Here is a 26,602-nt window from a genome sequence, read left to right on the forward strand (position 1 = left end):
TTAAGTTTTAAGGAGAGCCATCACAGAATAGGTTGTAATCTCAGGTGATTAATTGCAGAGCATTTTACAAGCTGTAAAACAGAGGAAGATCTCCACAACCCGATTATGCCATTAACCAGGTGCTCTTATCAGATTTTTCTACAACTAGCAGGTTTGTCTGACAGATTGCAAGTCTTAAGTATTTATATATTTCAAAGGTTTACTTATTTTTGTTGTTAAAAAACCCTAAAATCTATATTGATTGTTACATGCAATTCTACATTAAAAGTCTCAGCAACTGTGGTGCTGAATACCAATATTTATTACTAGACTTGTGCTCATTATGGTTCTCTCTGACAGGGGTCCATTAAAATCAATTTTTATGTTTCTTATTTTTTTTTTTTTTTTTTTTTTTCCTACCCAATCTCCTTACCATGGTGTTTATTAGCCAGTTAGGAGAAACACTGGGCACTGCTTTGTTTTTATTTTATTCTGTCAAAAATAATGAGGCCAGATTTAACAGCTATTCACTAGCGATGAGTAGAAGAGATTAAATGTTATACTTCAGCACAAACATTTACAGACAGCTTTAAAATTTTTAGAACTTTATCATCAGGTAAGACAAAAGAAAGTCCCACCTTCCACCCATTTTTCAGATTTAAGTTCCTGAAGTAATTGTAAGAATAACCTACATACTTTTAACTACTGGATCACTCTCCAGTAATATTGCCTCTGCAATATAACAATTTTTGCAAAAAAAATCCTGCAAGCTGATAAGCTAAGTGTTATCAAGATGCTACTAAAGCCTCAATGCTTCTGGGAGACTGGGAAATTAAGTCAGCTCAGTGCAGAAAAAAATGGATGCATCAAGTTCAAACAAAAAATTAAAGAAAGAGGAAAAGAATCTACGTTCCTGACTTCTGCCTGAAGAACAAAGTCATGAGATCCTTCTTCAACCAACCAACCTGGCCATAGTACATGTCAGCAAGTGGCAAATCCTGCCACAATGGAAAACAGAAGCTCTCTGTATCCAATAAATAGATCTGGCCTTATAGCTAGACTTATTTAAGGATGGGAGTAACACACAGTTTGTAAGTAGCACCATCTTTCATTTGTGCAAAAATGGGTAAAAAAAAAAAAATGTAGTTTGGGGCACACAAGTGTATTTTTGTGGAGAACAGCTTGTGTCTGAAAGACCAATTTCTCTACTCTGTCCCCCCCACCCCCACTTGCTCTAGTAATATTCTACTGTCCCTGAAAACATTGTTCAAAAAAAAAAAGATAGATGGCAAGTTATTAAGTGAAACATTTAAAAACTCAGCATTAAAGATAGAAGTCATAACAATAGATCTTTGCTCTTACCTTTTGCTCTTACCTCTTACTGGTATAACAATACTTCCCCACCTGCCTTCTTGGCCTTTACCAATTAATAGTCTTGAATTACTTTCTTCCAATAATGTAATTTCAAGTCAAGCCTATATTTGTTAATACCTCTAACTTCATGACTGTTTTTTTCTTCAGCTTTTGTTTTCATACAAAAGAAAATACTATTTCTTGTATTCACCATCTTCCAGGGTATTTAGAGATTCATCTTACTATTCCTCCACCCACTCACTGATGTGTTCTCTTCTCAAAGGTAAAGAGTCATCACCTGCTTTAGTTGTGCTCCATCCAGAAGCTGTTCTGTAGCAAAGGCAACCTTCAGCCTTATCCTAAATACTGTTTTACTTTCATTCCTCATCAGCAGAAATCCAATACCACAATCAGCGTATGAAGGAAACTGAAGTACTTATTTCCATATCACTAGAGTTGGCAAAACTGTCAAATCCAAGGGCTTGAAGGTTTTAGAATTAGAGGCAAAAACATATTTCAACCATACACATTATGCTTCATATTTGTGATTAATGTTATGCACACTTAAAAAACTACAAGGGTAATAAAATTGAAAAAGGGAAAAGGGAGAATCCCACAAGTCAAAGGAAATTTTTAAAAAGAGAAAAGCAGAGTGGGAAAGGACAATATGGAGGGAAGAAAATGAAACCTGTTTGAGTCGTATCAGAAAAACAAAACAAAACAAAACACTGTTGTAAGACTGTGGCAAAGGCTGCAACTTCATTACCAGAAAATGGCTGAGGAAACAGGCCTTCATAATTAATGTTAGTAGCTTTAATTTTGGCTGAAGATTTGGAAGGGAACTTTGGCATATAGCAATTTTGGCAAAGGAAAATCCATACCAGGAAAGAACATGACAAAGAAAAGAATTTGGTATTTCTTCTAAAAATATCAGCTTTTTGTCACAAATAAGGAAAAAAAAATATACAGAAAAAAGGATCCAAACAGGACAGTACTTCAGTAGACTGAAAAGCATTTCCATCAACCATAAAAAATACCAGTACCTCCTCAATCAGTCCTACATTTGAGACACTACCTCCCCTTTCATATATACCCTCTGAACTCCAGAAGACATTATAAATTATAAAAACAAACCTCATTAGTAGTTTGCAGTAATGACTTATTCAAACCTAATTCTGCCTGTTGGAGTATATCTATCTATATAAAGCTTTACAAAACACACCAGGAAGTGTCACTTGTCAGTGGCAGATTCACAGGTATGTCCAAAATTATGGGGCGGGACATACATTCAAAACCTCTTTTAAGAATGCTTGTCTTTTAGGACATTTTTTTAGCTAATATTAAAGATGTAGAGAATAGTGCATTCTGCAACTGCCATTCCTTAAAGGTGCTCAGGGCTGCTTTGCCTCTCACAGGAGAAAGTGTGTTTTCGATACAGCTGGTAGAAACAAGCACACACAGACTGCCTTAGATCCTCTGGGCAATCTGTTTCCTCTGCTACACACTCAAACATAGGATCAATAGGACATGAACTTACCCATTTGGCAGCACACTCATTTTTGGAAGTTTTATTTCATGTAAGCCTGTTTCACACCCAGATATCTCCAGTTTTCCCACGGGGCTAAGCAGAACTGCATGCTTCTCCTTGCACTGAGATGCTCCTTCTTTGGAAGTTACCTGTTCATAAAAACAAACAACTCTAATTGTGTGCATTGTCACCAAGGGACAGTCATCTCAATGTATTTTGTGTAGTTTTCAAAAATAATTTGAAAAAAAAAAACAACACACAAAACAGTATTTCAAGTCTCTTCAACTGTGTCTTTTACTTCCAAAACTCTTAACTTCGAGTGAGCCATCCTGAAAAGTCAGCATCTAAATCAAAGTCTTAAAAAAAAAGAAAAAAAGAAAAAAAAAATGTTAACAGAACAGTGACCTTCATAAAAATCACGAGTAATAGAAGTTTCATGGTTGGTTTATCAGCTAACATCTGATGTGAAGTGTTTTGACACTGATTTCAAAAGGGTTATTATGACAACAAAGCATATTCACCGCCTTACAGCAGCAATGTTATGCAAATAACTGCGGGAACGCAAATAGAATATGTCTGCTGGAAAAATGTATGAAAAAATCAATCATTCCGTAGCAACATTGTTTATTCCCATTGTTACCAGTCTGGTTTTACAGTTACTGATAGGATGTAGTTGGAAACCGATGCCACGCATTTCTCAATATTGTTCAAGACCCACAATAACTTTCACATCAAATTCTTCTTGGCTTAACAGTCTGAATCAGTAGATATTGGAGTTGTATTTGAAGTTTGGTTTGTAAAATCGTTAACAATAGTAACAGGACTGAAAATTTTCATTGAAAAGTCTCCCAGACACCAAACTTTAGGTTTGGATCACATCACGATGGGAATGGTGCAAGCAGGACAATGAAAACCTTTGCTCCGAAGAGCCAACACAAGATAACTTGATGAGCAAACATCTTGGTAACATCCTGGTCTGGAAGACCAAAATGGTTTCTTGTTTTTTAAAACCACTATGACCATATAGCTAATCAGCAATTTGCATGATATCTGAATAATTGACTGTTTTTTGTAATACTCAGAACCAGCACAGTCTCCAAAGACAACTACACAAACTTATTTTGTGTAGTTTGGTATTTCGACCAGTATTTGAACCATTTTTCAGTCTGACCCAAATCTCCCTGAAGTCTGCCTGACCTGTGACAGAGATGCCTTCAAAAATCAAGACTGCCAGTTTTTAGAACTGAGCCTCCCAGATCTGAGCCAGCTAGCTGTTCGCATGTTCGAGTTCTGCTCCTCTGTTCCTTCTTCATTTTCTTGAAGAACTTTAAAAGAGTATTTCATTTTTTATTTTTTTTTCTGAGGGATGAATTAGTATTAACACCAACTCACTGAACCTGAGGAGGGGCAGAAAGGCAGAGCACAGTTTTGCTGCACTGTGGGAGATGGGGCATCAGGGACCGTACCCCAGGAGGGGCAGTTCGGAGCTGCTGAACTCCTGCTGGAGTCTCTGCAGATTAGGGAGAGGGTACCAGAGAGCAGCTCCCCAACACCCCTCACTCTTGATCATGGAGGGAACATGCCCTGTAGTGAGGAGGATGATGCTGAAAGCCTGATGAAAGTCTCAGGTAAGAGCAGAAGTGCCTAAGAAACCAGGACACTGAGTTAAGAGCACAGTCACAGACCAGAGGTGCATCATGAGCCAGGCAGATCTGTGCATCTGACTTATAGCTGATCACTGTCCACAGTTGTACAATACTATTTATTTTTTATTTTCCAAATGAGAGAAATTCTTTTGAAATCCTGCTTTTCAAGTGCTACGAAATGAAGTCAAACCTGTGAGTAAGATACACATCAGTGGAGAGGGAAGGAAAAAAATCAAGTAGACAGTTTTGCCCACCAGAACAAAAGTAAATCAAAGTAAGCTTATCCTTGAACTTATGAAGCAAATTTGGGAAGAACTTAAGCAATTCTTCAGCTACAGACATGCTGAAAAAAGCTCAAATTTACTCTTAGCTTAGAAAATTTCTGCACAGTAAACCATATCTGAATAATTATGGGTTCTCAGTGGTTCATTTGACTGCAATCCAAATCAGCTTTTTGCTAAATAAGCAAATGTTTGCTAATGGTACAAAGAAAGTCACCTTTTCAACAAACTTCTTCCCCACTCCTTGCTCAAGGAGAGGAAATGGGTGAATTTTTTTCTGAGCAGCATGTCACTGCAGAAATGTTAGTTTAAAAAAAAAAAAAAAGAGAAAGCAACATACAAGTTCACATATTTGGAAAAAACAGTACACATTCTTCATTTTTATTTGTGTGACAGCCCTAAACTAGATGCACTGAACCTCATACCATGTATTCTGTGAATATAACAACTTAGTTATATGAAGACAGCTTTTTCATTATAACAAAACACAGGATGCAACATGTAACAGAACACTATAAATAACCCTGTAAGTTAACACCAAGCCGAAGCCAGCTTTGTAGATGAAAACCTTGAGCAATCACTAGTATGTTCAGTCTTGATTATCAGATGCACTGGGCAGCAATATTAAAAGTTTTATTTTTATAAAAAACAAAATTGCATGACACATCCACATACATATGCAGTTGGGTTGGGAGCTTCAAACATGAAGGTCACTGTCCATATGTACAATACACCATCCTCTGTCCAGACGTTAATGCACCTTTTCACTATTTACTTGTAGCTACTTAGATATGCCAGCGAAGATCGAGGTAATGATACACTACTGCAGGCAGTGATATTTTAAATTGAAGTGAAAATTTAATCAAGATTTAAATTTGTTACAAGTTTACAGATACAAAATAAATAAATAAATAAAACCAACAGACTTTAAACTTGACCAGCTGAAATTACCAAATACTTAGCCATCATTTGCTGCAGGCAGCTGGATGCTGAAACTTGCTTTACCCATATCGATCCGCTGAAGGCACAGTTTGCCTAACCCTGTTTTCCCTCTTGTGCCCTCGTTAAAGCAGTGAGAACTAGAAACGAATGACTGCTTAAAGCAGAAATGTAATAAACCCAAATGAACTGCTTTCTGCCTTTCTTCTCAAGTTTATGTAAACAAATAATTTGAGCAACTTGGATGAGGTAGAGTGTGAATTCCACCTTCTCTCTCCCTTTTCACTATAATAGCTACAAATCTGTGTCCAACTATCTCAGAATTTTAAAGTTTATTAGGTAAAAAAGAAAACAAAGAGAGTAAAACAGGACTTTTACAGAAAGTACCCTGTGAGCCTCAGGGTCTTGCTGCACAAAACCCCGAAGTACAGCATATGTGAGTTTGCCCCTCAGACAGCTAAATGCTCCATATAGAATTGGAAGACCACTGCTAGCCAGCAGAATGAAGTGCTTTTTGTCTTTAATAACAGATGAGTATCAAAAGGTTGTCATAGTAGGAGATTTATCAGGGAGAATATTAGCATGATTTATGAGTTAATGTCCTATACAGAGGAGCCTCATTTTCCAGGCGTGCTCCCGTGACTTGGAAGTGGCGCATGCCTTGGTGTCACTGCACTGCTCCAACGGGCCCCACGTTACACGTCAGCTCCACAAACACCTCTAGGAAACGGAGATGTGCCACTGAAATTGCTTTTCTAAGGTTCAGATGCAAGGGATTCCAAACAGCAACGAGTTTTATCTCCTAAACTAGGTGCCGTGAACCCAAAAGTGAGCATTAGCTTGATGACTTGCCCATAAAAATCTTCACCTCTCACACCTTCCGCAGTAATTCAGTTTAACAGTCTGTCTGCAGCCAAGGTTTTCAGTACTAAAACATACCTTCAATTTGATTAAATACAGATTTTATTTAAATTTGCATTAATGGTCTTCACATTACAGTAAATAATTCAAAGTTATTTTCTACATTCGACTGTTCCTAAAAACCAGAAATTCCCATATTGTGGTCTACAGGCTGAGAACCAGAATCCAGCTCCTGTCTATAATGGGGAATGGATACATGGAAAAAACGCACAGAGCAATCTTGAGGATCAAGGAGGTTCACAAAGACTGTCGCAGAGCATTTCCATGCTTCCTGTTCTCTCAAGAGGTTTGTGTTTTCCGGAAGACGAGTCAAGAGAGCAAAGCTCACGGCATTTCCTGCACTTCAGCACTGTGCCCCAACTTACCATTACTGAGGGAGAAGAAGAATGCAAAGTATATTCATGAATGCACATTCCACCTTTTCCCATATTCTCCTCTTAAAGACCCCCCAGTAAGTGCATGCAGTGCTAAAACCCTGGAGAACACAAATTTTCACTGGAAAAATTCAATTGTGTTTTCACAGCACTGCCCTGGGTGGAAGGCACCAGCTCTGCCCTGGGCTGTGCTCACAGCCACCACGAGCATTCAGCCTTTGGGATATCAGACTCGTCTTAAAGCAAGATCTGGCTGAAGGCTTCTCTTCAAGAAGCCAAAGATGACACTTTTTCACGCCTGTTTCTCTCAATGTTATCAGGGAGGTGAATCCTTCCCATTAGGAAGGAGCCAGAGCAGTGTCTCTGACCTAAACCCATCTGATTTTGCTATTTACTGCACTCTGCTTTAGCAAGAATTTATTGGATTTAAAAGACTTTTTCCATCAGGCTACAGCATGTCTGAACTTGAAATGGAAACCCTCATGATATTTTTTTTCATTCTAGTATTTCCAAGAATCAAAATAAAACTGTTCTCACAACTGCTAGATCTAAAGCAATGTGTCCTCATACATAACACAGTTTTATCTTATTGTTTAAACCAAGAGTACCAGGGCATTGATCAGTGAGATACCACAGTCACCTCCAAGAAATAAATGCGTCTCTTGATCTTTTCAGATAAACCAAGGTACATGTATTAACTGTTTAGCCAAACTACCTGATAACATAAATAGAAGCAACAGGGAAAAGTTGCATTAAAAATATTTCCCCGATTTCACTAGTCATTTCCCAAACACGAAGATCATCATGCTTCTACCACTTCTAGAACAGCCACCACGGCACCTTTGAAAATTCCCTCCCCAGTTCATCCACAGCAAAGTTACAGTTATTTACAAAGAGCCCACTGAGATGTCAAACTGGTTTCCTATGCTGGGCTAGCATGTAACTACATCCTTCTAAAATTAAAGATAATTGTCAGTTGCTATTGTCCAAAAGGATCCTGAATAATGCTGTACCTGCTGGTAGCACAAACCATCAGTATTCTTAGCTATAAAAGCTGAATTTCTGGACACATTATCCAAAAAGACCAAATCAGTTTGACGATACTTCTGCTTGGACCTCGATGCTAGTCCATCCCTCTCAAGGTGTAATGAAGTACAAATATATCCAAAGGAAAAATCACTTCAATAGTCTAACTTATGTGCATTTGAAGCTAGTATGTAAGTTATAAATCCTAAGCACCGGCGTTGTTTCTCTGATGCCACATAATATCAGTGACTTGCCAAAACTACACCACGAATTTGTTGAGTTTGAGAGGATGATCAATAAATGCCAGGAAAGTTGCTTCTTCATCCTAATTACAGGAAAGAAATACCAGTCCTCAAGTATTAAATGTGTCTTTCTTTTGAGTATTGTAGTGTTCTCAAACCTGCTTTTTATTGATTTGAGTTCTGAATTAAAATTCAGTGAAAGCTTGAAATATTGGATTTGAACTTCAGGCGTATGCTTCACATGTACCTGTAATGGTCTGGCAATTTGCTACTTCATTTCAGTCATGTTGCTACAGTCATTCTTCCTGATCCAGTAAGTTTACATCCTTCTCATAACAAAACCCTTATTAAATCACATCAGTGGTATTCACATCAGTGATATTTGTCAAGGCAAAACCAACCAGGGGCTGCCATAAGAAATAAGAACTTGGGAAGTGTCCATCTCCATCATCACCATCTCCCTGGCCGTACGATCACCAGGACAGAGGAGAGCTGACTGCTTACAAACACCTTGTCCATCCTGAAGCGTAGAGGTGAGCGTATCACCCATGTAATAAGGCAGCAGCAGTGGCGAGCCTTTCAGTTAGGAGGTTCCCTAAAGGTTGCCTGTGCAGTTGTACCCTTAGCTGAGATTTTGGAAACTGCAGTTGCTGGTCCACGCTGAGACAACTAAGTGAACAGAAAAAAAAAAGTCATTAAAATCTGCTGTGAACATTGTAAATACAATGCCGTGAAGTTATAATTTAGAAACACAACCTCTAACATGGCTTTCAAAAGCATTTTAATTGCACCCAGCTTTTGCCCCCACCGCCAGGGTGACCGAGCCCACTAGCGAGGCTGACCACGGCACCCCGTTTGGCACGGGTGCCGGCAAGCCTGCGCATGGCAGTGGTCCACTCACACAAGGTCTCCATTGAATTATAGTTCTCTAAACATCTCCTTAATAGTTTAAAACTTCCTGTATTTGTTTTACTGGTTTCTGCCTGTTTATTTAAAAGGAAATAATCCATTGTATGTCAAGAATATGGGAAAAGTTATATTAATAGTAAAGGCAGTGCGCTTTTGCACATATAGTTCAGCGTGAAAAGCAATTTTCCAAGCTTATGCAGCTAGTCTTAAACAAGAATGCCACTTCTATAAATGGAATGTTTTAAGCCGACAAACATTTAAGGACTGAGAAGAAAACAGAGGATGCATGCCATGTCATCAAAATACAAGGTGAAAATGCCCACTCCTGTATCTGTCTGCAGTGAGCATCTGTATTTTTGCCATCCAAATGAACAGAATTTATGTGACTCTTGGTACTTTTGCTTACTATGCAACGTTTGATTTCTTCCAAAGAAAATCCAAAATTCTCTAAAAGCTGTTTCTTCTCATGAACAAGTCCAACAATTTCCAGCTGAACATAACATAGCAAACACTAAAGCTGTATAGATGCCTGATCCAAAGAGGTCCCTGCAAGTCTGACACCTTAAATTAGACTGCTGAGGCTGTGAGAAAGGTGTCCTGGAACTTAGGGCAGGATTTCTCCTTGCCTACTGTAAAACAAGAGAAGGTTGCACCGTCCCCTGCACCCAAAACATGTTCTTTTAATATTTATTTATTTTTTTAAATTTTAAATTTTTTTTACACCATTTTAGTGTTCCAATTTCCACAGTGTTTCTCCCCGTGGCATCTCAGCACACATCTATATGTGCTACCACAACATAACTAGGGAAAAGGACAAAGCTTCTCCTACTGCCTGCCATGGCTAACCGTGACAGGGACAAGTTAGCCACAGTTTCATGACATTTTTTTATAAATGGAGATTCATGCTTTAATATCAGATACACAAATTCATTTATTCAAGATACGTTTTGCAGATAGGTAAAATAAAAAAAAAAGATAAACCAGGTCAGCAAAGGCACATTGTTATAGGGACTTCAGTTTCAGTGACAACAAAAAAATCGGTTGTACAAATTAATTGTCTCCTATTCACATGCTAAAATGCAGCTCTTCAAGGAACACCTTTAAAGTGAACAGACCCTACTTAATGCTTATTAAACCATGTAAACACTCAAAACAGTTTCCATATCAAAAAAAAAAAAAAAAAAAAAAAACAACACAAAAAAACCATTCCGAAACATGGGAAGTTTTCTCTTCACATATTAAAACATTCAGCAGTGATACTCAATATATTCTTGTTTTTAAGATGCAATATAGCAGTTTAAAAAGGTGAGTTACCTTTGATATAAAATGCAAGTCATATTGGGTCAGGTTAATGTGAAATACTTTCCATCACCACCCATATGGACACAGACCACTATAAATGTACACACTATTTGCAATTCTTCTTCCTCTAGCATTCAAAGCAAACTTTTGGCTTGCTAGAATAAATATTAGGTCCATATATTTTTGTCCTTGCTGCAACAGTAATAAACACCTCCACAGATGAACAGGACTGCGATCCAGATAAGGCTTTTAAACAAAAGCTGCACTGAAATATACTGCTTTAGATGATGTGCACATTTTCTCGTGCCATGTGAAGTGCTGCCAAATTGGCCATTTTCTGGGGTAAAGCAGATCCCAACCTTCCAGTAGCCTTTTGTTGGAAACCTGTTGTGCGCCTTTCTGGATAGCTGTAGCAGCTAACAGCACTGCTTCTGTCATCCGCAACACCTAAATATTTAAGCAATTCCTCAAAAAGAGGATTCATCAACCCCATCACATCCCCTACCGACATCCTGCCATCGTGGCCTTGCCCGACCAGAGCAGTAGCTCACCAGGACCAAATTTGCTAGCACTGCACAAGTGCCATAGCACAGGGCAGCAGTTGGGGGCTTCCCAAGGCCCTGGCCGTGCTCTTCGGTGTCAACCACTGATCTCTGTACAATTTTAACCTATTAAAACAGAGTTCAAACATACAGCTCTCATATTATGAAATACAGTAGCCTGGACATTCTCCAGTACCTTACTAACACATGCAGAGGTTCTCTAAGTAAACCCAACCCTGTTCAGAGGTGTGAAAACCAAACCTGTTCTCATTTCCTGGCCGAGGGACATCTGAAAAGGAAATGCTAGTCAGCCTAATCAAATCCAGGGTTAGTTTAGGGTGATGTAACAAGTTCTTTACCTTCCAAAGAACCAATCCCATAAAAAAACTATTAAGGTACTGAGTTAAACTGTACTGTTTGACCTTATACAAGCCTATATTTAGTAGTGGCACAGTAGCCACTAAAAAATCACCCCTGACGAAGTGAATCACTCTTGACTTATTAGAAAATGTACTGCACACAAGCCCCTGACAAAACAGAGGGAAACACATTCATGTGCCCAGACAGCAACGTTTGCTTCCTACAGCATTTAAAAAATATTCAACAAGAGCAAACACATAATTCTTTATTAAACAATCAAAGGCAACAAGAGCAAATTTCTGTTGTCCCATCGTATTATATTACTAATCCTCTTTGGATGGCAATCAAAAGACCCCGAAATGCCAAGCTATAAAAGTGCATTTCCAAGCAGCAGTAGCCTCTAGCTCTTTGGCTAAGTCTTCAGTCGGCTGTTTTGGCAGAGAGGAGTTACACTGGTTTGTCAAATGGCAAGTTCCCAGTGTACTTACCATGGCTACCTCGGACATCTTTATTTTACTTAAAGGATGATATTTTAATTGCAATAGAATTAATTCCTCTCCTTTAGAAGAGGCAGGTGGGTCATTGCTATCGTGTTCCAGGCAACGTTCAGTTAGCACATTTTTCTACTTCATCTATTGTTCGCATGCCAAGCTTTGAGACATTAGTATCAGGAGATACTTAAACACAAGACCTTAATGGACTGTTTAAACAGGAATTCGGCTGTACTATTTCCTACAAGTATGTACTGAAGCCTTTTCCTGAATCTCTCCCCCCTGAAAGTAAACAAGCACTTTCTGTATCCTCCCCAGCTCTTACTTACGTAAAAAACTTCAATGCTACGAATGTGCAGCAGCCACTGTATAATGTAGTTTAAAACATACATACTGTAGAATATGTATGTCATTTTATATCAATAGCATGAAGCTAAGATGAATATTTTGAAAATAAGTCAAATTTCTACATGCAGCATTCAAATCCAAAAGCATGGTTAGTAAACTATACACATTAGAAGTTACAGTGGGATGACATCCAGGTTTCAAGCTTGAGTCATGACAACCCCAAGCATCTCTGTACCTAGAAAGAAAATGGAAATAAACAACCTGCCTTAAGTTTGGAGGCTCCCAGTTACTTTAGGATATGTTTTTGAAATGGTGGGTGGTGAGATAATACAACGAACTGGAGTAGAAGTGGGCAAGAAATGGAGTGGCAGGAAAATGGGGGAAAAAAAAAAAAAAAGACAGCTCAGGGCAAGATATTTCCGCAACAAGCAAACTATACCACAAATAGCAAAGACAGAAGCCGTAATTGTATACATTCCTGGCGGTTTGATAGGACCTGTAAATCCCACCAGCAATCCCTTTGTAAGCCACACTACTCGCTGTATCTGCCATGGGATGTGGAAGCATGTTGTTATTCTTACCATACTGATGACCTACAGATGGATTAAGCCCCTCTTATTTTTAGATTGGGAATCACATGCCAGAAGATTCAATTAGAAGCACTGGGCGATGCACTACAAGCAAAGTTATACTTTGTTCAGTAGTTCACTGTTTTAACATGCAATCACATGGCATAAACCACTAAAAATAAAGGAATCTGTTGCCAAACAGGTGAAGAAACAAATATCATAATAAAACATCAAAGATGAAGAATATGGTCTCTAAAATTAGAAGGTCTCCACAACTGATCCTTAGTTGCTACTGGTTTGAGTTTTTAAGAAGTCTCACACAAAGGAGAACTAGATATCATGCAGTTTTCTGGATTTTGCAGAAGTGTTCATCAATTAAAAAATAAGAAACTCAATATATTAGTCAACATTTTACAATCTATTCTGTAATTACCAAAGTACTGAGGGTACAAGTGTCTCTATGTGCTTTTTTTAATAAGAGGTGGTCATATTTTGAGACATTAAAGAAATACAAAATTTAGCTAACAAAATTAGCACCTGATATATATGCATGCATACATACAGAAAGACTAAGTGCACTCCTGTTACATGGTTCAGCTGTGTATGTAAATATAAGGCAGCTACGCTAATACAAGGAAAAGAGATGAAAGTTTAATCAAATGAGACCTGTATCAGGTTCATCGGAATTGAAAATGGACTAAAAAATGAAAAAATCTAGCACAAGAATGACTTTAATATAAGGTAACATTTCAAATTTTTATCACCTAAACCCACAAAATTCTTGATCTGCTCCTTCTTGCGTTCTCTGCAGAGCTGAAGTCAGGACCAGCTAAATAAAAGATAATGCAACTAGGCATAACACAATAAAAGATATTACCTTCACAATGCATTATTGCTGCCAATTATAAGAATCACTTCAACTTAATTTCAAAGGCACAATCACCCTCAACTGTAACAGTCTCTTTTTTAAATTTCAAACTGTATTACATTAAGGCAATAACTCACCTTCCAGCTATAATATCAGTCTCCCTTATTGCAAAAATACATTTCATAAATACTTCTCATCGACAAGTCAAGCTAATTCAGGTTAATTTTATTGTATTTTGGTGCTATCTCACATTCGTGTGCAATTACCTTTATCATTTTATTGCCATGCCAGAGAGTAATCAGAACAATTATTTGAAAAAAGGAGGTGTATAAATTCTAAATCACACTTGCTGGCATTTTTGATAAAATAGCAGCTTTATCTCAGAAAGTGGCAGGGACATCGGATAAATCATGCATCAGTCAAGTGTAGCTGACCCCCAAGTGCATTGCACAATATCAGGAGTGCTTCAAAAGAAACTTTCCTACATAATCCATCATTCTTTATAATACCAAAATAGCTATACCTGAAAAGCAGGAGCTAGAGAATAATAACAGAATAAATCCAGGCAATATGAACAAAACCATTAATAGTGCTCCTTTTTAGGCTAAAGGAGAGTCAGGAATCTGAATTGTGTTCAAGAAAAGAATTTCATTGGAATTTTTAAAGTGAGTAGAACAGCTTGAAGCATAAATGAAGCAGTGATCTGTGTATTAAGAATTCACTAAAAATACAAATACATGTACAGAAAAATATATACACACAAAAGACAGGTGTCAAAAAAACTCATACAAAAATACAGCATTATAGTCTTGTCATACAAAGTCTGAATTTTCCTGTCATTACCAATTTCAGTTTGATTCAGGACAAGTGTTTCACTATATTGAGAACAGAGAACAAAGCATTACAGTTAGTAAAAGAATTTGTTTATCAAGTTTAAATGTAATAACTACAAAATATCCAGAGAACTGAACTACATTTAGAATTAAATCTCATGAAATAGAAAAAAAAAGCCACATTGTCATAAGAAGACCATAAAACCCCCAAATTCCTAAACATACATTTCTGATGTATGCACATAACTATGGTCACATCTCAGCCTCTTCCTCAAGCCCAACATACATCCTTGGTCACCGCAACACAGCTACAGAATCAGGGATCAAGCGAGAGACAAAACCAGCAGCTGTGGAGAACGTCCACATCTGGCTGCTTCCAGAAACCATTTTTCAGCACCCTGCTTAAAAACTGGTCAGCACGTTATGTCAGTGATTATTGATTTCTGCAAAACACACGAGCCGGGTATGTATTGTGTCACACCAACGTGTGGCTGTGCTCACTGTAAAACTGTAAACTAATCATACACTATAAATATCACTATTCTAAGGAAACCTGAGCTACATTACATATATTAATATGCATCCAGAATGGGAAGGGGGGAACAGCAGCAAAGAGTCGAGGAGCAGTGGCTATGTGTGCACTCCTCCTGCGGTCCCCATTGTAGATGGGGCTGCAAGAGTTCACATTTTACCTTAAACCTTCTGCCTTTCCACATATCAAAAAGGGAAAGCTCCCCTCACAGCTAACACTGCACCTTTCAACTAGAAGTGAGAGTGGGAGAAATGAAAAGGTTAGATAATAAATTATTAGTTTCATGTCACTTGCCAGCTATATCACACCTAGCTTTGAATGAGAGGGAACTAGCAGCTCTTCCACATGTGCCTGGTTGTTCACAAGATATTCAAGTATTTCTCTGCAATTATTTAAGGTACCTGCTATAAAATGTTTGCAACTAGAAGGTACATAGCACAAATACAAGCACAGAGAAGATTGTTAAAAAGAAAAAGTGAAACAATAATTTATTTCCCCACAATAATTTAATTTCTCCCTCAACCATTCTATTAAAAAAAAAATCCTTTAGGGAAAAGAGAAAGAAAATCTTCTACAAATGAATGAAAAGGCAAAATATGCCAAAATACTGCTTTTCTAAGCCACATTATGTTACACGAAGCAGATTAAAAACACAAGAGATACCACTATTAAGACATTTTTAATAGTGATAGAAGTTGCCAGCAGGAATAGTTAGACATGCAAGTTTGATTGTACTAAAAATACTTTCCTAGAAGAGCATTACTAATGTTACAAAAGTGGCTATTCCACAGGAAAAAAAAAAAAAAAAAAAAGTATTAGTATTTTCAAAGTTCATTTCAATTATTTGAAGACTATGGCTATTGAGTATAAATTTGTTGGTGCCTGTCTTTCAGTAAGGAAAACCATTCTGAATTTCTTGATAAACAGCCATACACTCTTATTTTACTACAAACAGTTATTTCTCTACATGTACCTCACCGAAGCATTAAGCCCCAAAATTAAACATGCATTTATTTTTCATATTTTTCATAAATGAAATTTCTATTAGGAAATGGAAGCAAACAGCTAACTTAAAACTGAAACTGTAGCATTGTCCTATTAGTTTCCGCTCTGTGGAAGATAGATACGTGATGAGGAAAGGTCCACTGATGCCTGTTACCAACCATGACAGAGCTACAGAGATTTACAATGCAGCATCAATCTTGTCAACTGAATCCTTAATACTGACTGCTGGACACTGGGGAAAAAACAAACTATGTTACGTGAACTCTTTTGTAATGCTGGACTCCTAATGTACACCTAAATGCAAGGCTATTTTACCAGAAACTTACTTTTGGAACACGCCTCGATGCCATGCTAGATGAAAGATCTCTATCTGTAAGGAAAAAAAAAATATAATATCAGTTAGATTGAAATTTAATTTGAATACCAAGGAAGACTAGCATGTCAATTTGATCATTTTTCTTATAACTAGCTTTGTATCAGTTTTTAACTAGGCTCTATTTTTTCAGTGTAAATAATATCAAAAGGGAGTACGCTTTTTTTTTTTCCCCAAACAACCAGGAATTTTAATGTTCTTTAGGTCAGCTTTGCTTGTTAAGAGTCAAAATCGACAGATGACACACTGAAGACTTCTTTCAATAACAAGCACTACAAAACTTTGATCTTTCAAATAACAACGCTCTCTAAGACTCACTATTAATTTAAGAAATTCTTGTACTGGCAGTAATGTACTTCTGAGTTATTTAGTGAAATAAACAACCTTTTATATTGTAGGAAATGACACGTTTTAAGAAATGAAAGCAAACAACTTACATACTTATATTCTGGGTTTGAAAGTACAGTTTGCAAAACACTAAGAAGTACATAAGAAATGTTAACTTCAATTATTAGCACTGCAGTATGAAATAGCAAAATCATTTATACACCACAAAAACAACAACAAAAAAGAGCTTATCTTTGAAATAAAAGAAATTCTTATTTCCTTGGCATTTAGTTTTTCTCCTTTATTTTCTTTTCAGTGCTATTTAGTTAGGATCACTGTATCTCTGCAAAGATTTGCGATAAGCATTACGTTTTTGAAAAGCAAGGAGACTGCCAAAGCTCAGAGTCCTGACTTACAGACAGAGTTCAAAGGGAACTCCTCCACTTCAGGCAGGGAACTCAATACAGGACCGGGAGATTAACTGTACCTGCCCATGACAAACAAAGACGTGACACCGATGGCTGAGGCTTTCCGAGCACTTTGAAGCATTCCAAGCCTCAGCGTCCACGACAGGAACAAACTTACAGCCCCCTCCAGACTACTTACAAGAAAACTGTAATACCTAATCTTAATGCTACATCTTAATTATTTTAAGAGTTTAAAATTAAGATCCCAAATTATATTTTAAATATTCTAAAAATCATAGCCTTGCAAGGTAGGGATTGTAAAGATCACTAATTCCATGTCTAACTGTGAATCAGTCAGGCAGGCAAGCAATCTACTAATATTACTTAAGGCATCTGTGATAGAGCTAACAATAAAATAGCAATTTATTTCTATTGTCAGTTCCAAACTCGAACTTTCAAAGGACAAAGCAACAGTCAGCTTTTTCAGATTTTCCTGAAGGGTGAAGCTAGAAAATTAGCTTCGAAAAGCAGATTTACCCAGAAACTGTTCTCTAATCTGGCTCAAAGTACTAAGAGCAGCAGTGTGTGAATCCAGCAAAGGAAGCCAGCATCACACAGAGACACCACGACTTTCTGGCCGTCTGTCCTCCTGGCGTTCCTGTGCCCCTGCACAGGCTGGGAAGGGACACGGGAGTCCCGCAGGCACTGCAGCACCCTGGGGACAGCACTGCTGCTCCGCCGCATTGAATTGCCAGTCCTCTCCCTGCCTAAGAGTATCAGGCTGAGAGTTTACCAAATCCCTTCTGATTCCTGCTGGTAACAACCCAGGGTCTCAATTCAGCTAAAAAAAATACACTGCAATTTGGAGTTATTCATCTCGAGATAAATCTCCCAACACCGCATTCTTCCTACAAATTAAGCCAAATGTCATGTTTGGAGTGTATCAACCCAAATGCTGTCATCTGAAGTAGACAACTGGCAGGGATGGCCAAGCACAGAGACCAGCCTGGGGGCTACGCTGTGTCAACTGGAGCACGGTGCATAAAACAGGCCTTGGTTAGAAGCATCCAGCCTCCGCACCTCAGTAAGGTCTGGACGTATTTGTACCCTGCACTTTTGCTTCGCTTGCACCAAATGTTAAATAATTACCGTTTAACAGTTACTTAAGCATCACATACACCCCGTGCTAGCCTCCCGTGGAGCTGCGTGTTTCAGAGCAGCCCAGCAGTCAGAAGCAGCAGTCAGAAGAATTCATTCATTCATTCATTCATTTATTCCTCCGATACCAGGGAAGGACGGCTGGAAGCCCAGATTACAAATCATCACAAAAAGTAAGAGGGAAAGATAACAAGGGAAAGGGGGCAGGCTGCAGAAGGACAGACAGATCCTCTTTGCCTCAACACATTTTGGGGAACCCCACATTTTTTCACTAACTGTATTATTTTTTTTTTTCTTTTGAAAAATCAAGATGCTTCGATCCATCTGAAAGTAATGTGAGGAACTCCCAAAGATGCGTTTTACCATTTTACATGATGGAAAAGCAGGAAAATTTGGAGCTAACCCCAAACCTGAAACCTGATCTCTTCTGAAACTTCTTTGAAGATGATTGTAGGTTTTCTTCCTCACCCTGCAGCAAGGAAGTGTGGCTGGGAGCGTTGCACTGCACTCTGCAAAGCACCTCTTATACCACCTGGTTCTGTGCTGCATGTAGGAAATTATGCTTGTAAAGCAACTGCAAGGTAAACACTCCAGTGTGAGTCTGAATAAAACTAATGCATCAGGCAGCACCCGAACAAAAATAATCAGTAACTGAGAGGCAATGACATCAAGTGCGAGCTCTCATCTATAAATCACAAAATGCTAGGGTATCAAAATTATTCTTCAGCTAGTTTAACTTCTGAATCGTGTTAGGGACATAACAAGCACCAGAACACCCAATTATTTTGCCAGGCTAGTGTGGAATATTTGCACACCAAGACAGGCCTCGTCCTCCACGACTGCTCGGCCGCCATCTGGGCTCCCTCTAGGCCAGAGTGCTGCCCCCTCCCTGGCGGGCCCAAAAATGGTATTTTTGACCTGCTGCATCTGAGAATAAAAAGCTTGAAGGACGTGGATCTGTACACTGGGCCTCATCCGAGCGCCCTACAAGCACCACAGCCACCCATGCCCTGCTAAGTTCTGAGAAGCAAGCGAGGCACTGGGGGAAGGCTCGAAAAACCCTGAGCCCCTGGGGAGGTGGGTGGCTGAGAAGGACAAATGAACCAATTAAGCAAGAAGAAGCTGCACAGTGCCTAAGGAGGGCCAGTGATTGATTACTGTTCATGGCCTCTTTCTGCCCCAGGTTGCGCTGTGCAAGTGTCTGCTTGTCCAGGATGGCTCCTTCTGCTGACAGGTGGCTGGGGCAAACACAGCTGTAACACTCAAGACACGGTGATCACGAAGAAGGCCTGCAGCTACCGAGGGGAAAACCACCCACACAAGACGATTCCTAAACTTCACAAGGCTGGGGAAGTTCAAAATATCACTCCAAAATGTATCTCACCAACCCTGCAAAGATGCTGTCTTTGGTATAAGAGGCTGAGCAATGCACTAACTTCTTTCCAACTTAGTTGAAGGCACCCCTGAGGCTGATTCCAAGGCAATGAAGCTGGTACCTCTTCTGAACGGCACAGGAATAACTTTTCAAATTCAACCATGACACCCCATCCTGGCTCATGTACCAAAAAATGAGATGCCAGAATCTGTCATTGAGATGCCACTGAACCTGCCTTGAAGACAGGAACCATACTGTCATCCACCACTCCACCAACGTGGTAATCTCCTCCTACATCTACAGATGAACTGAAGGGATCGATTCATGAGCAGAAGTGAAGAAAGGCAAAATTTGTCCTCATCCTCACTGGCTAGCTCAGAGGTGCCTGACTGGGACCAACGAGCTCTTCCCTCATGCCCCCTTGGCCTTTTGGTTGGGAAATGCCCAAATTTTCCAGAACGTCTGTTCTGTAGCCACACTGACAAGCAGCAGCAGGATGTTCCTGAGCCACCGGGAAGACGAACAAATGTCTTCAGGTGCTGGTATGAGTTCCTCCTTGAATGGAGGTAACATGGTACACGAAGTCAATATATTGTAGACCCACAGTGCAAGCATCCCACACCTTGAAATCCATTAACAGAAATGTAAAGAATAATCTGAGCTTATCTCACAAAACAGATCCTTTAAGGGCCATGAAACTTTTCAGCTGTATGGTGCTGATGGGTTAGAATGGAAGTCCTTGGGATTTAAGATGTTTTCTTATTTACTTTCACAGAACACCAGCCTGAAAAGTACGTGTGGTGGCAGCATTATGATTCATAAAAAGTATTTTTCTCAGTTCACCAACTTTTAAATATTAAAGGAAGATTCTCCTTGAAAGAGAAGTCTTCAGGATCTGCAAAACTTAATACTCTCTGGTTTTAGCACTAAAATTTAAAAACAGCTAATATATCAAGTCAGTATATGAATAAAATTCCATATGAAAACATTTAAAGTACATTAGATTTTTGGTCAAGATGAAAGACTGAAAAAAACTCAAGCAATCTATTCTAATTGGGTTCCCATGGTAACTGTACAATTGGGTTTTTCAGTATAACATCCCAAAGGCCCAATGCACACTTGTAAAATATACTTCAAACAGCCTGAATTGTTTTTACATTACAGCACTCCCAGGAAGATCAATTACTATACATCCCCACCCTAACTATTAGTGGCAGGAGATGTTAACACTATTGGCCATATTAACATAAGTCATGTAAAAACACCACATATCACCATCATTATATAAAACTAATTACACACTTCAGATTCATCAAACATGTTCTGTGTAATAAACGTATACCAGTCTTGTCACAAGATCATGTTTACTGAACGTTCGAAATCAACCCCAAATATATGCCAAACCATTTTGCTTCTTATATTGATTTCAAGGATAAACAGAATCAATCATTAATAATTACATTATAAGATGACCCACAGGGTTAATCATATTCTTAGAAACTCTGACTATGGAATCAAACATAGATGCACAAAAAGACAACCGAAAAGCATTCAAAACCAGGCTGTATATATTACCAGTGATATAAAATGAATTTGGTGAAGACAAAATAGCACTATTCTTCTACTTTCTGAAACAGCATAAGCATCTATTAAGAAAAGTTACTCTTAGATTGACCACCTGGCCTTGTTTGTCCTGAAATTCAATTTCTGGAAATGCAACGCTGGGTGCAGGCACAGCTTGTTCTTTCAGACATCAACTGCCTAAAGCCTCAAAGTTGAAAGGAGATAATGACCCATGCCCACTGCAAGCGGGATTCAAAACCTACCAATTCAGTTATAATTCCAGGAAAAAAAATAAAATAAATAAAATAAAATAAAACCAGTTTGAATAAAGCCAATCTCATTTCTCAGTCGACCAACCAGAACTCTTCCTCTTTCATGGACTGAAGTAACATCAGCAAATAACCAGAGGTATTTTTGATGTCAATAGGAGATTGTGCAAGGGATTTCCCTTTTCTCCCCGCCCTTCCCACTACATTATATTTGACCACACTGAACTTCAATGGAGCAAGATGAAGGGGAAAAAAAGTTGTTTGTGAATTGTTTCTCCAGGACACCGCTCACAGTCTAAAAATGTACCATCAACAAAGCCAGCCCACTGCTCTCAAAGCAAGTTTGTGTATTTCATGTGTATTTTTAGATGTGGTATATCCTATCTTGTGATTTTGTAAAGTTAAAACAAAAAGTTAATCATTTAACAAGGCCTTAAGTTTGCTTTAAGTGTTATTAAAAGTTTAACTAATTAACAGTCCTGTATATTTGAATATACAAACAACCACAAATCATTTTGTTGTTTGCATTGTACTGACTCATCTAAAGCAGTTAGATAATTAAAATATTACTGGAATGCTAACTATGCAGCAGCAATATCCACAAGACAGCATTAACACTTGCTGTCTACTAATCCACAGAAGACCAAAAGCCCATCTCTTCAGTGGCCCACCTTCAACCCCACCAGCAGCATAGAAAGCACTTGGCCTTTTTTTTTTTAATCTGTCCACTGTCGTGTCCCCCCAAAAGTGGGTTTCAATCATCCCGAGTCAGAAATGTGAAAGAAAACAGGCAAAGGGCTCAGTGTTTGTCCAGTTCACTTCTGAACCCAAGCCCAGCACCCCCAGCCGCCTGTTCCGAGATCCATCACTCAGCTACACGCTGCGTAGAGGACAGGTGTGATCTGAACTGACGCCTGGTGCTTCTTTGGATGCCATTAGTTCCTGCTTTTAAAGAGGCAGAATTACTCTGTTCCCCTTCCCCATGATAGTCAAGACCGTAGGCCCTCTATCTATAGCAGCAAAATATGCAATTTTGCTTGGAAAGCAGAGGGAAAATAAGAATCGTCATACCAATGAAATCCTTTCTTCCTTCTGGAGATTAACCTTAACGGGGATTTACCCTGATGAAAATATTTGTATGTGTTGGGTAGAATTTCAGCTGTGGGTCCAATTTTTACAAGTGACTTGAAAATATACTTGAAATGATTTGTATTATTTAATATGACACTATATAAAGTAGTACATAGTCCTGACAAATCAGGATTGGATGCTTTTTTACTGCAAAATAGTAAATGAGGAAACAACATGAAAAAGGTTTAGCAAAAAGCATCAAAATAGTGACATATTTCCAAAAAAATAATTTAACAAAAACTCAATATCCATAAAACTGCAAAGCCACACAAACTTTATTGGCATTCAAATACATTTGACTTTTTTTAAACAGTAGTCTGGACCACACAAGTAGATCATAATATCAGCAGCTTTAAAATTACATTTAGCATTTCTGGAAAATATTTCAATAGAGGTTTGATTTGTTTTTATTGTTCAGTTGTTCCTCTACCTCTGTGTTTAAATTAATGCTGGCCCACACGCACCACCGCTGGGTGATAATGTTAGCCGTATGGGAGAAAAAAACTTAACACGGGATTTTTTCTTGCATCAGGAAGGTTTCCTCATTATACCTTCATATAAATTAGCAGAGCTGAAGTCCTTGCTAGGACACCTTTGCTTTTTTAATTATGCCATTAATGAAGAAGTTAACACTCAAGACACATGCTGAAACCTGTCACTGCCTACAACATTTCAGGCCTCCTAAAATTAAAACTTCATCCTACGTTTTCCCATTAGTTACATTCTCTTCACCAGTCCAGATATCTTATGAACACTCAGTAAACTAGAGAATTGCACAATCCGTCAATAAAGTAAGCGTATTTTGAACTACTGTCCATATGACTCAATTTGTCAGTAAAAACTGCCACCAGCGCTGCGCTTGCAGAAAAATGTCCATAAATGCATTATTGCGACTGGCAGATCGATGTCCATAATAAAAACAAATAGATTTAACAAGTGCTTGCTTTTACGAGTTATGCTATTGGTGGAATGTGCATTCAGCTTCACCCGTCAACTTCTGGGAATGGGCAATACAGACCAGGTTAGGTACTTGCTGACTTCACTAGTGTTACAAACAGGAAATTATTCTAACGCAGGAAATCTTTAGAAGTGTTAGACTGAATACTAATGCCTTCAGGATGTATTCAAAAGTTTCACACATCCAGAATTTAACATTGTTCTGTGAAAAATAAAATGAGAAATGTTAACAGGTATTACCAAAAAGTTGTTGTTTTTTTTTTTTCCCTTGCCCTCTTTGTGGAAAAGCAATTTAAGTTCGGTCAGCTGCATCCCAGGCAGAATAGTTCACTGTGTCCCAAGGGTGATGTTAAACACCCCGAGAAGCCTCAACATCCCAGGGCCTAAAATTTGCCCCCATGAAGCCAATGGCTCAGCTCTCACAACACCAGCACCAGAATGACCATCGCAGCAGAAACCAAGTGTCAGTGGCCCCAAGAGAGGATTTCATCCCTTGCATCAGAGATGAAGGACAGGGCTTACAGAGAAATTATGCCATGTTAGTCAGAACATCAGCAGGTAGAGCAGCTGGCATACCAAGGTTTAATTCATGAACATCAGTTCTCGTTCCTCCAGATTCCTAACTGCATGCTGCTGCAGGAAAGGATACTACAAAAACAGCCATCCATGTCTTTGACATATTCTGCCTTGGATTTTTTACACTGCTGTTCCTTCTAATAGTTTCCCCTGTCACCAAAGTCAGTTTAAACAGAATTTCTTCGGCGCAGCCTTTCCATCTTATCCACGCTTCCCATAACAAACTTAATACTTTTTCTTCACAAGTCCTTAAATTAGCCATTCAAGGAAACCCCGATAACCTTCCCAAAGGGCATGAGCTTCTCCTTCAGGCTACCATCCTTTTAGTGATGCCATTAACTGATTCTCTACATACGTTAAGCATTAAACAGTGGTGACAAGTTAATTACAGAGTTATCAAGAGATAAAGTAGTCACGGTAACACAAGTTGCAATATAACTACAACAGTTTCCTATAGAGCTTCTGTTCAGTTGCTGGTGTAATTGGTGTAATTAACTTGTCATGGATCAGAATGCAGATAGGAATTGCTAAAGCCACCTTGCAAGCTCACAGGGCTACATCTTTTTTTTCCTCTGAAGCTTGAGGCTTTTGGTAGAATTGTCCAGATGCGGTACACTTCTGTTTAAAAACAAAGCAAACACAACTTTTTACTAGGATAAACTCTGCCACACAGACTCACAGACCATTCCCAAGGAAACAAACAAACTTCGCAAATTTCAGAGAACTGTACCTGGTTAGATAGAAGTATCCTGCATTAGAGGGGTGCATAAAGGCTTTTGCCCAAGAGGAAATAAGCTTTAAAAAGCATCATAGCAGCCAAATGTGCATAAAGAAACCTAAGTTTATGCAAACTGGAGAGGGGCCTGTTTAAACCCCAACCCAAAATTAATATATGAAGTAATAACTCGGGTTTAGAACAAAATACTGTGTTATCTATGATTCTGCTCCAAGGCTACACGCAGTAGCCTTAACCCAGAGCCAGGTGGGCCCATTTTTGCTAACCCTTCAGGTCTGGATCAAGACGCAACCTTCGCAATGGGTATGTACCCATACAGGAGGGTGGGGAGAGCTGCTGGAAGAGACCTCCAGCCTGCCTGACCTCCTCAGCGCTCCCACATCCCAGCTACTCGAGCTGGAAGAAAGATTGCATGCAGGGCAGGGAAGAATTGTAATGCAGCAAGGCTCCCACAGAAGATCTCCTATCATGGCTCCGCTTAGGCTGCGTTTCCACGCAAGCCAGGGAGGACCAAAGGCCACAGCGGCAGTTCAGGGAGGGAGAGCTCCTACACCGCCACTCCTGGTCCTGCATGCACAGGGGGGACAGGCAGGGCTGTGAGGGCAAAGCCTCCATCAGGCTCACCGGGGAACCCTGTCAGCAGCACAGGGCTCACCGTGGGAGTCACGCCGTGACAGCCATCCCTACGCTGAATGCATCTCTGCTCCTAACGTGGGAGGCTTCAGCACCTAGAGGCTGCACCCCACTGTTTAATAGGAGCCCTGTTTCAGAAAAATAAGATGCGACTCAGTAACTGGTTTTATTTGGGAGTCATAGCAGGAAAAAAAAAAAAAAAAAAAAAAGAAAGAGAGCACTATCTTTACACTTATTTTGGTTTTAAAACTGCATGCAGGTACATCGTACCTGTTTGACAAACAGCTGCAGAGCTTGGCTCTTATGCCAGCAGCAAGAAGACGCTTTTATGTTAATACCAATGCGACCTGCATTACTTTTTTTGCATTACTTTCGTTCTTTTCATCACTGCCTGATCCAGCTACGGGCTGCTGGCAGGGCGCTGCCATCCCTGCCGCCCTCTCACTGCTCCATGCGGCACCTGAGGGAAACCCAAAGCAGCCCCTCGGCTGTGCCCAAGCACCAGAGCCCCCACAGCGCTCTGCAGGAGGCATTTCTGCCCCGCAGCTTTACAGCAGCGATCCCTGCACCACACCGGCCCGGCCGAGCCCCGTGCGGCCGCCTCAGGGCGCGCAGCCCCCGGGGAGGGGACCGGGACCGGGACCCGGCCCCGCAGCCCCGTGCCTGTGCCCGGCCCCGTCCCGCTGCCATCACCCCGCGGCTGCTTCCTCGGCCCCGAGCCGCCCCGCGCACCTGCAGGGAGAAGGAGGAGGAAGAAGAGAAAGAGGAGGAGGAGGAGGAAGAGGAGGAGGAGGAGGAGGGAGGACGGCTCTTCCCGTCAGGCCGCGGCCGGGCAGGCGCCGTGAAACCGGGGCGGAGCTGCCCGTGCTGGAGGCATGGGGGTGAGGCAGGACGGGGCAGGCAGCTCCCAAAAAAAAAGGGCAGGAGGCAGGCAGCGAGCCCTGGCCGAGGTGATGGTGCTGGTGTCTGGGCACAGAACCACGGGCTGCAGGCAGGCAGAGAGGTGCTGGTGCAGCGCAGCGAGTCCGGAAGCAACAAGGCGAGGCCTC

The 26,602-nt window shown here is 39.8% G+C and overlaps 1 protein-coding gene across 4 annotated transcripts in view; it reads right to left on the reverse strand.

Moving 5' to 3' along the window:
- The window catches only part of MGMT (O-6-methylguanine-DNA methyltransferase), a 165,633-nt gene extending 139,322 nt beyond the window's left edge, over positions 1 to 26,311 (reverse strand). For 2 of the 4 annotated variants that reach the window (XR_014317857.1, XM_082764154.1), the window contains exons 1-3: positions 26,286 to 26,311; positions 16,375 to 16,418; positions 2,870 to 3,009 (exon numbers count right to left, since the gene is read on the reverse strand). Coding sequence is in view for 3 of the 4 variants with exons in the window: in XM_082764154.1 (XP_082620280.1) it covers positions 2,870 to 3,009; positions 16,375 to 16,398 (164 nt within the window). In the remaining variant the exon portion in view is untranslated. Of the gene's footprint in view, positions 1 to 2,869; positions 3,010 to 16,374; positions 16,419 to 17,164; positions 17,197 to 24,721; positions 24,770 to 26,285 lie in introns of those variants that run through there. The other 2 variants (XM_082764156.1, XM_082764155.1) reach the window with 2 other exon arrangements.
- Between the last annotated feature and the right edge of the window lie 291 nt (positions 26,312 to 26,602).

The sequence above is a fragment of the Aythya marila genome (assembly GCF_965140915.1).
Source record: "Aythya marila genome assembly, chromosome: 7".
NCBI classification, from domain to species: domain Eukaryota; kingdom Metazoa; phylum Chordata; class Aves; order Anseriformes; family Anatidae; genus Aythya; species Aythya marila.